At 41.9% G+C, this 16078-nt stretch overlaps 1 protein-coding gene across 1 annotated transcript in view; it reads right to left on the bottom strand.

The window, feature by feature from the left end:
- LOC122803571 (arachidonate 5-lipoxygenase activating protein) overlaps positions 1-16078 on the bottom strand; it is a 268434-nt gene that overhangs the window by 163553 nt on the left and 88803 nt on the right. The window contains exon 2 of the mRNA XM_044073244.1: positions 14895-14994. Coding sequence (XP_043929179.1) covers positions 14895-14994 — 100 coding nt within the window. The remainder of the gene's footprint in view (positions 1-14894; positions 14995-16078) is intronic.

The raw sequence follows: 16078 nt of genomic DNA on the forward strand, positions 1-16078 counted from the left end.
GACCGAAGCTCCAAAGGTGGCGGTGTCTCCACATTCATAAAGGATATGCACACCTCCAGACTAGTAGCCCAGCATAACGCATCTGAGATACTTCATGTACAACTAACACTGGGTAAGACGGTGTTTCAGGTCATAACCTGCTATAGGTCCCCAACCATGTCCCAAGACGCTCACTCCATTTTCCTAAGCACCCTGGAGTCTATTAGGGTCCAACCAAACAATCTCATACTGGTGACTTCAACTACCCCTCCATCAACTGGGATAACTACTCATGCACCAATACACTGGCCTAATGCTTCCTGGAATTCATCAATTCCAATGCCCTGGACCATCATTCTTACTCCCACTAGAGGAAGCAACATCCTTGACCTAGTTATTACTAACATGGGCAACCGTTGCTCTACACCAATAGTCAACTCCTCCTTGGTTAGATCCAACCACAAACTAATCACCATAGAAATCATCATCTCGGCCATACCACCTGCAAATGTAACCACCATGAAAAACTTCTCCAAAGCTGACTCTGGGCTCCTAAAAACAGAGGTGGCTAACTTCATGGCAACCATGCCTATGGAAAATAGTTGCATGACAGCCTAATCATACACCAGTGCACGGTACAAACACGTAAACAAATGCATGGAACTAGCCATACCCAACAGAACCAATATGATTTCCTCGAAAAGAAGGAAGCCAATCTGGTGGTCCCCTGCCATTAATAACCTCTACAACAGAAGGAAGAAACTGTTGCAGAAAAACGTGAAGTCCCAATACTGAAAAACTCCCTTATTAGCCTCAGCAAAAAGTTGAGATCCCTCATCAAAACCTTTAAAGCCAGCTATGAAGGCAGAATTGCAGCAGACACTAAAAACAACCACAAAGCCTTCTATAGCTATATCAAGACTCTCCATGGTAATACCCAGATTTGCTCTGAGCTACTGCATGATGGTACCTCCTATACTGAGCCAACAGATATTGCCAACATGCCAACAATGGCAGACAGATTGGTGACAACTTTACCCCTCTCACCCCTTAAGAACTATTCACAATACCAGAACAATGCCAGGCACCCAGCATTACTGCAGCACAGGTTAAAGCTGCATTGTCCAAGGCCAAGAATACAGCTTTCATGGGACCCAACAATATCCCTGGCTGTGTTCTACATGAACTACAAAGTGAACTAGAACCACATCTGTGTGCCCTGTTCACACATAGCCTCACCTCTGGCTTTGTCTCTACCAAATGGCACACTGCTACAGTCATCCCTCTCCATAAAGGAGGAACGACTACAGACCCTGGGAATTATCATCCCATTAGCCTGACAAGTCTAATATGTAAGGCTATGGAGCACATCATCATGGACCTAATTAATAAAGATATAGTGAATCTCCAAACTCTAGATCCCATGCAGTTTGGTTTTGTTAAAGGTAGAGCATGCCTGCTCAACCTGGTTGACTTCTTTGAGGCAGTCACCACAGCTGTGGATGAGGGTAAGGCAGTTCACACAACCTACCTTGACCTGGCCAAGGCTTTGATACCATACCTCACTCGGGAATTATTGATAAACTCACCAAACTAGGCATCAACCCCTATATCATTAGGTGGGTTGCAAATTGGCTCACAGATAGAACCCACAGCATGAAAGTATCGGACTCCAAGTCCGACTGCCGATCAGTCATGAGTGGAGTCCTATAGGGATCGGTCATGGGTCCTTTACTGTTTGGCATCTTCTTCTCAGAAGACCAGGCCAACACGGAGGGACTCTGGCTGACCAAGTTCACAGATGACTGCAAGCTGGGAGTCATTATTAACTCCCCCAAGTGATTCAGACAAACTATAGAAAAGCATCATTGAGACAAATGACTAATGTCATAACCATGGCCTTAAGCTTAATGCTTAATGCCAAAAAATGTGCCGTCATTCCCTTTGGTAAAAACCCAATTCCTACAAATTACCACTGAAGGCGTTATAAGAGATCTGGGGACAAAGGTTGACAGCAACTCTACTTCGACCACCACATTGCCATTGTAGTAAGAAAGTCCTTCTGTGTGGCACATCTCATTATCAAGGGTTTTGCATCCAGGAAGAAAGAGTTCATAATCTCTCTCTACTCTTCCCTCATTAGACCAATCATTGAATATAATGCCCCATTTGGCATGCACCTCACTAGACACCTTCAACAGCTAAAGAGACCACAAAAGTACATCACAAAGAGGATCCTAGGCCTAAAACACTTGTCCTACACAGACAGACTAAAAAAACACCAGCTATTCTCTGTCTCATTTGTCTACTAAGAGGCGATCTCTGCTTGACTTACAAAGCCATAACTGACTCACCTCTGTTAGAAATGCTACATCTAAAGTAATCCCAATCTCTCCGTACCACATGCTCCAAAGATCTCAACCTCATTACCACAATCAACAGAACATGCTGGAGGGACAGGTTCATAACCCAGAGACTGCCACTCTCTGGAACAAACTCCCCATACCCCCATACACATCAAGCAGAGCACCTCACTGGCACTCTTCAAGAGAACTCTTGATGAGTGGCTGGGAAATAGAAAGTTCACCCCGGGGATTACTCCAGTGGCTCTACTTAAAAGAGGCACTGGTAACCAATGTCAGGCAGCATGATGTCAGAGCACATCTATGGGCTAGGCTTGCAAAGGCTCCAGGGCCATAAGCCTAGTACACACCTATGAACCTATGAGGCTATGGATGTTGATGCATAAGCTTTAGGTTTTGAAGGCAAGGTAACCCCTTCTCTTGATAAACAAAGGAAATACATTGAGCTAGTCTTCTAGATAAGGACACTTTGTATACCGCTTATCCCAATTTAGGTTTTGTGAAGGAAAGATCTTGATCAGACTTCCTGAAGGATTTAGTGCAGTGCAATTAAAACACAGACAGCAGTGAAACAATATTCACCTTTGAGAAATTTGGGGAAAAATGGTAAATGTATGGCCTGACTGATGGAAATTTTAGAAGTCACCTTTGGAAAAAAGGATGAATCTGCCCTCAAATATACTCTGTCTTTGTGAAAAACCAAAGAAGGGAGTTTTGAGAAAAGTGCATGTTATTCTGAGATACTTCTGGCAAATGTAATAGTTACCAAGAATAAGGTCTTCCAGGACAGAAACTTCAAATCAGATTTAGCAGCAAATTCAAATGGGGGGCATGTCAAGGACTGCAAAACAACAGTGATATCCCATGGAGAAACTAGGTCTCTGAGTGGGGACTTAAAAGAAAGGCACCTCAGATAAAAGCTTTAGATAACCTAAGAGAGGCTATAGGAGAATGACCTTCATCAATGTGAAAGAAAGAAGTGGCAGCTAATTGCACTTTGATAGAGGAATAACTAGCTCCACCTATAAAAGATGAGCAAGGAAATCTAACATGTTTGAAAGAGGGGCTTGAAAGGGAAGAAGGTCTTTGAGGAGGATAAACTATATAAAACAGAGGGAAATCTGGATTGTCAAACCATCATAGGAATTGGAGAAAACATACAATTAGTTTGAGTGCTCATATGTCTGAGTGAGGTTCACCTGACAGGTGGGATAGCAAATTTGGGTCAGAGCCCAAATCCCAAGGAGGGTGAACTAGATGAGGTCAGAGACAGGGAAACCACACCTGTCGAGGCCAATGAGACTTTCAATTCTGATGTTTCTGAAGAGACTTTGGAATCAAAGAGAATGGGGGAAGGGTATAAAGAAGTCCCAGAGCCAAGGGTGTATCAGTGTCCCTGGGTGACTACCCCTCACAGACGATCACAGAAAAAACTTGTATTTGGTGTTCAGGGGAGAGGTGAAGAGATCAGAACAAGGACTGCTCTAGAGGCTGAAAATCTGCTCTGCTACTAGAAGATTGAGGGAGCACTCATGAGGGAACAAGATGGATCTGATCAACATGTCCACAAGAATGTTTGACCTCCCCAGGTTATGCATTGCTACTAGAAAGTGATGAGAGGATATCGCCCATTACCAAACCCTCATGGCCGCTCAAGACAAGGGGTAAGTTCTGTTTCTTCCCTGTTTGTTGATGTACCAAACCACAGCCATATTGTTGATTTGAATTAAAATCACATCCAAGGGAAGACAGTCCTGAAAGGCCTGAAATGCTAGGACTACTCTCATCTCCAAGATACTGATGTGAAGACTGGCCTGCAGATGAGACCATGGGCCTTGGACTGTCTGTCCTTCTCAAGTAATGCCCTCCCCCACTGTAGTAAGGAAGCATCCGTGATCACTGTCACCTGAAAAGATAGTAATGTAAAAGGATGTTCCTACAGAAGGAGCAGGAAAGTTATACACTAGCAAATGCGCGTCCTACAAATGTTCATAAGAATGTTGGGAAAAACAATGGTTGCTGCTTGACTGACCACTACACTGCTAATGTTCACTGAAGCATTCTCATGTGAAATGGGATGAGCGGGACCAACGTTATAGAGACAGCCATGGAACCCAAAAGCCGAAGAACTAATGTCATAACCATGGCCTTAAGCTTAATGCTTAATGCCAAAAAATGTGCCGTCATTCCCTTTGGTAAAAACCCAATTCCTACAAATTACCACTGAAGGCGTTATAAGAGATCTGGGGACAAAGGTTGACAGCAACTCTACTTCGACCACCACATTGCCATTGTAGTAAGAAAGTCCTTCTGTGTGGCACATCTCATTATCAAGGGTTTTGCATCCAGGAAGAAAGAGTTCATAATCTCTCTCTACTCTTCCCTCATTAGACCAATCATTGAATATAATGCCCCATTTGGCATGCACCTCACTAGACACCTTCAACAGCTAAAGAGACCACAAAAGTACATCACAAAGAGGATCCTAGGCCTAAAACACTTGTCCTACACAGACAGACTAAAAAAACACCAGCTATTCTCTGTCTCATTTCGTCTACTAAGAGGCGATCTCTGCTTGACTTACAAAGCCATAACTGACTCACCTCTGTTAGAAATGCTACATCTAAAGTAATCCCAATCTCTCCGTACCACATGCTCCAAAGATCTCAACCTCATTACCACAATCAACAGAACATGCTGGAGGGACAGGTTCATAACCCAGAGACTGCCACTCTCTGGAACAAACTCCCCATACCCCCATACACATCAAGCAGAGCACCTCACTGGCACTCTTCAAGAGAACTCTTGATGAGTGGCTGGGAAATAGAAAGTTCACCCCGGGGATTACTCCAGTGGCTCTACTTAAAAGAGGCACTGGTAACCAATGTCAGGCAGCATGATGTCAGAGCACATCTATGGGCTAGGCTTGCAAAGGCTCCAGGGCCATAAGCCTAGTACACACCTATGAACCTATGAGGCTATGGATGTTGATGCATAAGCTTTAGGTTTTGAAGGCAAGGTAACCCCTTCTCTTGATAAACAAAGGAAATACATTGAGCTAGTCTTCTAGATAAGGACACTTTGTATACCGCTTATCCCAATTTAGGTTTTGTGAAGGAAAGATCTTGATCAGACTTCCTGAAGGATTTAGTGCAGTGCAATTAAAAACACAGACAGCAGTGAAACAATATTCACCTTTGAGAAATTTGGGGAAAAATGGTAAATGTATGGCCTGACTGATGGAAATTTTAGAAGTCACCTTTGGAAAAAAGGATGAATCTGCCCTCAAATATACTCTGTCTTTGTGAAAAACCAAAGAAGGGAGTTTTGAGAAAAGTGCATGTTATTCTGAGATACTTCTGGCAAATGTAATAGTTACCAAGAATAAGGTCTTCCAGGACAGAAACTTCAAATCAGATTTAGCAGCAAATTCAAATGGGGGGCATGTCAAGGACTGCAAAACAACAGTGATATCCCATGGAGAAACTAGGTCTCTGAGTGGGGGACTTAAAAGAAAGGCACCTCAGATAAAAGCTTTAGATAACCTAAGAGAGGCTATAGGAGAATGACCTTCATCAATGTGAAAGAAAGAAGTGGCAGCTAATTGCACTTTGATAGAGGAATAACTAGCTCCACCTATAAAAAGATGAGCAAGGAAATCTAACATGTTTGAAAGAGGGGCTTGAAAGGGAAGAAGGTCTTTGAGGAGGATAAACTATATAAAACAGAGGGGGAAATCTGGATTGTCAAACCATCATAGGAATTGGAGAAAACATACAATTAGTTTGAGTGCTCATATGTCTGAGTGAGGTTCACCTGACAGGTGGGATAGCAAATTTGGGTCAGAGCCCAAATCCCAAGGAGGGTGAACTAGATGAGGTCAGAGACAGGGAAACCACACCTGTCGAGGCCAATGAGACTTTCAATTCTGATGTTTCTGAAGAGACTTTGGAATCAAAGAGAATGGGGGAAGGGTATAAAGAAGTCCCAGAGCCAAGGGTGTATCAGTGTCCCTGGGTGACTACCCCTCACAGACGATCACAGAAAAAACTTGTATTTGGTGTTCAGGGGAGAGGTGAAGAGATCAGAACAAGGACTGCTCTAGAGGCTGAAAATCTGCTCTGCTACTAGAAGATTGAGGGAGCACTCATGAGGGAACAAGATGGATCTGATCAACATGTCCACAAGAATGTTTGACCTCCCCAGGTTATGCATTGCTACTAGAAAGTGATGAGAGGATATCGCCCATTACCAAACCCTCATGGCCGCTCAAGACAAGGGGTAAGTTCTGTTTCTTCCCTGTTTGTTGATGTACCAAACCACAGCCATATTGTTGATTTGAATTAAAATCACATCCAAGGGAAGACAGTCCTGAAAGGCCTGAAATGCTAGGACTACTCTCATCTCCAAGATACTGATGTGAAGACTGGCCTGCAGATGAGACCATGGGCCTTGGACTGTCTGTCCTTCTCAAGTAATGCCCTCCCCCACTGTAGTAAGGAAGCATCCGTGATCACTGTCACCTGAAAAGATAGTAATGTAAAAGGATGTTCCTACAGAAGGAGCAGGAAAGTTATACACTAGCAAATGCGCGTCCTACAAATGTTCATAAGAATGTTGGGAAAAACAATGGTTGCTGCTTGACTGACCACTACACTGCTAATGTTCACTGAAGCATTCTCATGTGAAATGGGATGAGCGGGACCAACGTTATAGAGACAGCCATGGAACCCAAAAGCCGAAGAACTAATATGGCTGGTGGCTTCTTTTGTGAGAGAACCTGCTGGGCTAAGGAATGCAGGGATGATATTCATGACTGAGGGACCCTCAAAATAAGAGTTTTCATATCTAAAAAAACATAGATGAATTCCAGAGACTATGCAGGCTGCAGTTGAGACTTTTGAAGATTTATCATAATCCCAAGGCATGCTCACAAGTGCAGCAAGGAGTCCCTGGCAAAAAGGAGTAGATCCCTGTATAGGATGGGTATGAGCCAACCATCCAGATAAGGAAACACCCAGAATCTTTGCAGTCATAGATGAACTGCTACTACTGCCATTGTATTTGGCAAACACCCAGGGAGCTGTGGTGAGTCGAAAGGGCAGAGCTCTGAAATGGTAGTGACTGGCTCCCAGTCATGGATGGGGATACTTCTGGAGTACCTGTCAATTTTGATGTGATAGTATAGTATGCATTCTGAAGATCTATTGAGCACATCCAATCATTTCTCTTCAACAGTGGAAGAAGAGACTGAATTGTGACCATGCAGAATTTGGTCTGAATAACAAACTTGCTTAACTGACTAAGATCAATAATTTGGCCTTAGGTCACTGCTTTTCTTTGCCACTAAAAAGAATCTTGAGTAAATTCCGGATCCTCTCTGATATGGTGGGACCTCTTGGATAACTCGATTTCTTAGAAGTTTTTTTTTATTTCTGAAACTGCAAATTCCCTTTGCAAGGGTGGAAAGTCGGGAATTCTCTTTTGAGGTGGGGGAGAAGAGTGAGTGAGAATATAGTAGTCTCTGGTAATTATTCTATACACCCACTTGCCTTAAGTGAGGGTTGTCCAGCTGTGGGGTGCAGAGACAAGTTTACCCCAACTGCCTCTATAGTAGGACAGTGGGGCAACTTTTCAGGAGTGCTGAAATGGCTTCTCGGAAATGGACTCCTGAAGCCTTGATTCTGAGAGCCACCTCTGCTTCTTGGGTGATGTCCATTGTTAGAGTTTCCCCTCTGCCATGGGGGAGCTTGATATCCAGAAGTGTTGGAAGAAAAACCCTGAGATTTTTGTAACTACATTCTGATTTTCTGGAGAAGGTCCTCTGGGGAGTTGAGAATTTGATCCCTATGGCAGGCAGGGATTTACCACCCTGTTAACTTCTGGAAATGGCCTCTTCAACTTTTGGACCAAATAAGGTTGATCCATCGTGAGGACCATTGATGACAGACATCTTGAAGTGCTCCACAAAATCACAAAGCCACATCCAGGCATGCCTTCTGATAGAAATATATGTGGCAGCTGCTCTGGACACCCTCTCTGTGGCATTAGAAATGAGGTGCATAAATGCGTTAGACAGGGATAGTAGGGTAGTCATCTGAGAATCAAAAGTTTTTTCTAATCCACAGACAATATCCCTGGAAGAGAAGTGGAGAACTCCTTGGCCAAATCTCTGAAAGTGGATGAAGTGTGCCAGACAGTTAAGCACCCTCATCAAAAATGTACATGAGGCATAGTCTCACTTTCCAAACCTGTCCAGAGTATGAGATTCTCTACTTGGCGAGGAGCCAGAGGAGCTTTCCTCAGTGAGCTCATTTTTGGTTGCTGCCACCACAACCATGGAATCAACTGCTGAGTGCTGATCCTTGTTCCAGTGTGAACAGTCTTTCAGAGCGACTAAAACTTTGTCTGGCTTCTTGGGGATAGGTTCAACTGTGTCAGGTTCCTTCCACACCTGGGATAAGATAACATCCACCATCCGCAGGGGGTACCACTCAAGAAGTAGATGGGCCACAGCCAAAAGTCTCGAGAAAAAACAATTCCTTAGACAGAGGTGTTTGGAAAGACCAACCTCCTTTCTGACCAAGAAGTTCAAGGATCTCACTGAATGAGATCCCCTCTGGGGGAATCTTCTCCCTCATTGAAATTAGTATCTGTCATTGGAGATTCCTCAGAGGAATCAAAGTGTCTCCTCTTACACCTGCGTTTTTTGGGAACTCTTCTGTGGGTTGCTCAGGAGAGGACTGAAATGCATAATGTCTCACAAGGAAGAACAGGATCAAGAGTCTCCAAAACTGGTTTCCCCGATGGGACAACAAGTGCAGGTTGCAGGCGCTGTGAGATCCTATGAGGAAGGGTTGGATCCAATTGTGAAAGAGAAAATCTATCCCTCGGTTAAAAGAGTACTTTTCTGAAATGCCTGGAATGCTGAACAGACAATGGCTCCGGAGAGCTTGTCCTTCAAGTCAGAAACCCTAGGAGGAAGCTCAGCTCGGATGACCATCCAGCTAGTTCCAAGGCAGTCGCTGGAGTCAAACTGTTGATGCCAAGGCCCCTAAAGGAAGGAAAGGATCCAAGGATCTCAGATCTGATTCCAACCTGTTGGACTCAATGCCAATGTTATGGTTCCAAGAGTCAGACTTCCTCTATAGAGAACTAGCCAGATCAGAGAAGGAGCCATAATTGGGTGCTCTGGAGAGATATCTGTATCAGATCCAGTGGTGGTCAGAGCCTGTAGTACCCCCAAATGGATCTAGGTCTGCAGGAAATGCCTCAACATTCTGCCAAGTCTTCTTCAGTGAGACTCCTGGAATATCTAACTAACCTGAGAGACAAAGCCAAAGAAAAAGGTCTGGAGGAGGAAGGAAGGAAGTCTTTCTTAGATGATGGGAGATATAAGCCTCATAGACAGGCTCCAGGGAGAACCGAGGAGGAGTCATGGGGCTTAAAATTATAAGATCTGAAGGAAGCAATGGCTCTGATGATTTAGCCACTGCAGGAGCTGAAGCCAATGTGGTGGTTGGATCTGGAAAGCATTTCCTCGAAGATTTAGACTTATCTAAATGTTTAGGATTATCCTTTATTTGGATGAGGCAGAGGAATGAGATAAAACCCCTGTTTTCTCATCTGTCAGTGGAGTCTTTATGCCAGGTGAAGGCTGGATGAGACCCTTTGAAATAAGCTTGCTTCATCTCTCCACTACTGCTTTTTGGCCAAACGTGTTACAAATGAAACAATTTACGTCCAAGTGTGACAGCCAAGACAATGCACACAGTTATTGTGTGCTTTGGAATTTGGCAACTAGTGCCTGCATGACACACACTTTTTAAACTCGCAGGGTTGGTCAGAAATGTTAACAAAGACCACACAACAATAATAACACTGTTAATAACAATACCTATACTAAGGTTTCTAACAATTATTTAAACTCACACTACAAAGAATTTGAACTTCTTAAACCTATTAGAAAAAAATCTAACTATAACACTAACTGCTATCCTTAAAACTATAAAATTTAAATCCTAATATATAGAGAAAGTTTTCTTTAATTGTGGAAATTATGGGGAGGTGAGGATGATATAGGAAAAAAAATTCTCAAGAAGAGAAAAGATAATCCGTAATAAATGTTTGAATTCTTATCTGAATTGCAAATAAACTAACCACACCTGAGCACCACAGAACCCATCAGCACTTGAAAGCAGCAAACAATATCTGAGGCAGCTCCTTCTGTGCATGGGGATTATGGGTAGGAGTAGAAACCTGAGCAGCAGATCCTAAGCTTTGAAATAGCCAAGGACGGATCCAACATCAGATCTGAGACCCATATTTAGAGGAATGGACAGAAAAGACAACATCTGATCTTGAATGTTTATATTGGTGGAAGAGAATTTACAGTGGCAGATTATGACCAAATGGGGCTCTAAGCAGCAGACTAGTCTAAGTTCATCATAGGACCCTCATAAAGTCTAGCGATGTGCAAACATTCCCTTTCCAGTTTTTGCATTTAACTACTATTGTATCATAATCACATGTATTAGTACATACTCATCATTCCTTCATGCTTTGAAGATAATGGGGATCAATGACTCTTTTACACATTCTCTGTAACTAACAAAATAAGTCAGCATTATAGTTTACAACTGTCATGTCATTTTGACAGGTGTAAAGGCTGGAGAGGCAATGGTTTCCAGACAGCAGTAAGTACACACTCGATTTAACTGGATCCATGTCACTTATCTGGTTTCTTATTAATTCCATTTGTAATAGAGCTGCCACCTTCCTTAAAACTCCACTTCCCATATTTGTGGAAGGGTGGTTAAGGGGGTGGCAGTCCCCTTTGCAAACAGCATTAACAATTTATTTCCATAGCTAAGTATCTCTCTGTCTATCTGTCTATTTATCTATATAAATAAAAAAATGCTGGACTAAGTGTAGCTTCAGATCTCTATAACATTATTATCTTCAGATTATTCTTTTCATCTCAGGAGAAAGTACAGTTGTGTAAATTGTTCAAATTCCTCACTGCAGCAGTTGCCTTTAGGCTATAGAGATTGTGTCTTTACTCTCCAGCTTTCAAAAGTTCTGGTTCCCTCCTGTACCTTCATTTTGACTGCTGATTAGTCACACTTGATGAGAGAAAATCAGTTGTCAGAGTATAAAAACTTCAGGACTTTCTTGCCCAAAATTTAAGGAATATATGCATCCTCAACTAAAAAATGTATAAAAAAGAAGTTATGTACTTACCATAATGTTCCATATGAGTTGTTGGTTTTTCATTTGTTCTTCAACCTGTGGGTTGGGATCCAAGGATTGGATCTGACTCAGCCATATACTAAAGCTCTAGGATCCAAAATCTGAGCTTCCTCCCTACCCACAATGCTCTGCTCTGCCCTCATCCCCTCAGATCGAGTTTGCTGCTCAAACATATGCAATATCTTTACCATTAAAGATCTCTCTCTCTCTCTCTGTGTATATATATATATATATATATATATATATATATATATATATAGGTCTACTTTGTAACAACGAAAGACCAGAAGAACGAACCCCAGAACACCGAAAAACACATGAGTTTGCAAAACACACATAACTCACAAAAACACACACAAAACTGCCCCACACTACTAAACAAAGCACCCTACACTAATGATAGGCAGGGAGGCAAGCCCCCCTGCATCTCCCACATGGGGAGCTGCACCCCCCACCCCCCCCACTTTAATATTCTAACTCCGAGATTGCACAAACAGACACACAAGGCAAACACACACCCACACAGTACAGTCCATCACACACACACACCACAGTCACAACGCACACTTACACACAGCATTTTCCCTCACAAATACACTCACAGACACACACACACACACACACACACACACACACACACACACACACACACACACACACACTTCCCTACAGCAGAACACGAAAAGTGCTAATTCAAACTCCCGTAACATTGGGATTTAGAATTTTGCACTTTTCGGTGTTCTGCGGTTTCGTTGTTTTCGTCTCGGCTTTCTGGAGTGTGTGTGTGTGTGTGTGTGTGTGTGTGTGTGTGTGTGTGTGTGTGTGTGTGTGTGTGTGTGTGTGCGCAGAGGAAGGCAGAAAGTAGTACTTCAGGAGCTCAAACAGGAAGGAAGTATCTATATACATATCCACTAGGTCCTACAAAGAAAGGTAGGGGGATGGAAGGAGGGAAGGTTGAAGAACAAATGAGAAAACAACAACTCAGATGGAATGTTATGGTAAATACATAACTTCTTTATCTGAAGTTGTTGTTTTTATTTGTTCTTCAACCTGTGGGACACAGTCCCTAGCTATAGAATTTTTGGAAGGCCCTCATAGAAGGCTATTCCAGAGCACGGCAGAACCAAAGGAGGCCCTTTTCCTGGAAATAATGTCCAATTTATAATGAGATATAAAAGTATGAGGCTTTGATCATGTAGCAGCTGCACAAATATCATCAATGAAAACTTTAGACCAAAAAGCTGACAAAGTGGACACAGAACTAGTAGAATGGGCCTTAACCTGATAAGGTAAAGAGATTCCCTTAATAGAATACACAAGTGAAATGCAGTTCATGATCCAGTTGGCCAGCGTGACTTTGGAAAATGGTTTTCCCAATCTGGCCTTTGAGAAGGAAACAAAGAGCTGATCAGACTTTCTGAAATGTTTTGTTCTGTCCAAATAAAAACATAACTGTCTATGTACATCCAGCATATGAAGCTAATACTCTCCATTTTGAAAATTAGCAAAGAATACTGGGAGATTAATAACCTGATTTATATTAGCTTCAGAAGCAACCTTGGGCAGGAAGGAAGAATTAGTACGCAAAGTAACCCTGTGTTTGCGAAAGATTTTAGATAAAATACGCAAAGTCCATACAAGCACTAAATTTTCTCACTAAAATAACCTCCAATTAGCCCAAAGCTAAAATAGTCATCCCTGACAGGAAATTTCCAGTATTAGAAAGATTCAGGATTTCTTAAAGGGCGATATCACTAAAAAGCCCAAGTAAAATAAATAGCAATTTTAAGGCTATATTAGATATGGAATGGCTCCTCAATGAGGACTTTGTAGGCCAGGAATGAAGCTGAAGGCCGTATGCTGCCCCTGTGATGCCTCTAAGCTGCTTCTTCAAGAGGCAGCAAGAAAGTATTGAATTTCTTCACTCTGATTGCTGATTTCCCTTCCATAGGGCGAACCAGTCAGCAGTCAGAGTGAAAGTGTTGGAGGAAGCCAGAGCTTTTGTAAGCTAGCCGGTTGTTATGTCTTGGTAAGACATGACCCTTACAGCCTAAAGGCTGCTGAAGCAGTAGGAATACTTTCTTCAACAGCTACTGCCAATCCCATGACCTATTCAGGCCTTGTGCAGTAGTGCCCTTCAGTGCTTAATTTGTCAAGCTGCATCCCATAGACGTTTCATTTCTTCTGCCAGGTCTAGCTGCTTCTGATTGCATTTCCCTAAGTCTGTCAATGGCAGTATCCAGATAAAAGGAAACACTGCTTGCATAACTGGATACTGCCTTTCACAGACTTAGGGAGTATCCAGATAAAAGGAAACACTGCTTGCATAGCTGGTTATTTGGAAAAGAAATATTATTCTACCATTATGAGCCAATTTATTTAGTGTTTTACATCACTTAGCAAGTGTACATGTGTGCTGCAGCCCTGGTTCAAATTACTTATCTCCACATGACACATTTATAACCCAATTATCTCTACATGACACATTTATAACCCAATCACATGGCATAATATACTTTGTCCTTGCCCATATATAATATGATGTGATGTGAACCACTCTATTTATGTGTACAGTCTCCATAAGACATCAGGTAAATGCTAAGATCCATACTGTCATCAGACCTAGGTGAATGGGAATCCACAATTTCTAAAAATGTTGATCATCTCTTAGCGAATATTATGATTTCTGAACTTTCTTGTAACTCACTTTACTGGTACAATGGGAAACACGCCTACATCCATGTCCCTTTGTAACCAGAGTGACTGATTTTGTTTTAAGTGAAAATTTCTTAAGCAACTTCTAGAGAGCTGCCAAAGCTGTAAACCACCCCATACCCTTTGACTGAATTTATGTACACATGAGGGTGATACCTCTGAACAAAACTCTGTGAGACAATTTTTTTACTGATTATACAATGACATTAGGAATGCAGATCCTTCAGGTAACTATACATTGAGCCAAAAATCTGTGAATGATTAGGGACACACACACACACACACACACACACACACACACACACACACACACACACACACACACCCACACACACGTGCACGCGTACTTTTAAATGATGATGATATAAGTAGTATATACTAAATGAGGGCAATATTGCATGGCATGGAGAAAATGAGCTGTTATTTCTGTGTTAACAGAAATGCAGACCTTCAGTAAACATCAAAGATCACTAGAAAGCTGCTTTATTAGATTAAATATGCACTGTGAGAAACTGCACAAAAATGTCTATTTTCTATCATATGTAATATGCTATACCATTTGTGTTAAAAAATGATTTAACTTACTTTGCACAATATACTTTTTCAAAAGCTGGGGATCCTGTCCTCTGAAAGCATTTGGAATTCTGAGTCTTTGATTCAAGTTCCACCTTGTGTGCAAAAAATACTTGGAAAAGAAAGCATAAAACAAAGTTAAGAAACTGTAAATAACCAGAAATCAAGCACATTATGTCAAGAGTAAAACAGTCTGTGATCCACATGTACTTACAACATCTGTTCTGTTTGCATGTGTTTTAAAATAAGGTTGTGGCATTTCTAATCTTTTAAAAAGTTTATTTTACATCCATAATATACAGCTTGCAAAACAGTGGTATATGCACTGCTTCCGTACATTTACATTCTCCGATTGAGACATTTGGTTGTGAAATGACAGAAACATTTAATTTATTTATTTATTTGCATGTGCTAACTGGTTAGACAAACTGTTGTTTGACTCACTTCAGTCATACCCTATGCCACAAGCTGCTCACAAACATTTTTGCACTAAATTACAAGAAGCAGTCAAAAACATGATGCGTTACACATAGAAATGTCTACTGATTTAATTTCTAAAACATCTGCATTTTGTCAGGGATTCTGGAAAACAATATTAATGTCAGAAATTATCTTTCAACACTATTGCTAATAAGCTCATTGATAAAAAATCAAAAGAAACGTTGTTATACAATAAACCAAAAGTATAGTTAATACGATTATTCACATTATAATACAAATCACACAGAAAACCCCAAAACATTAATATGCCCTACTTAGACCTACTTGACACTATCAAGGTGCCCCCTAACACCCTGATCCTTGGTGACTTCAATTACCCCACCATAGAATGGGTGAACTATTCCTGCACTAATGTACTCACCCAACGGTTCCTTGACTTCATCAGCTCTAGCGGACTAGACCAGCTGGTCTCATCTCCTACAAGGGGAGATAACATACTGGACTTGGGTCTCACCAACATGGATGACCACTGCACCACTCTCATAGTACAGTATGTTCTACCCTGGTAATATCAGATCATCAGTCTGTCTCTTTCAAAGTTTCTATCCCACCCAACTCCTCCCCTTCCACAACCATGCTAAAAAACTTCTCAAAAGCTGACTACAACCACCTAAGGGAGGGTATCAATAGCTTCACACAACTGCTCCCCTTAGAAGATGCAGACAATGATGCTGAACAGCACACCAGTGCAGTAT

This window comes from Protopterus annectens, chromosome 5.part1 (genome assembly GCF_019279795.1).
Source record: "Protopterus annectens isolate FY-2018-M chromosome 5.part1, PAN1.0, whole genome shotgun sequence".
Classification (NCBI taxonomy): Eukaryota; Metazoa; Chordata; order Ceratodontiformes; family Protopteridae; genus Protopterus; species Protopterus annectens.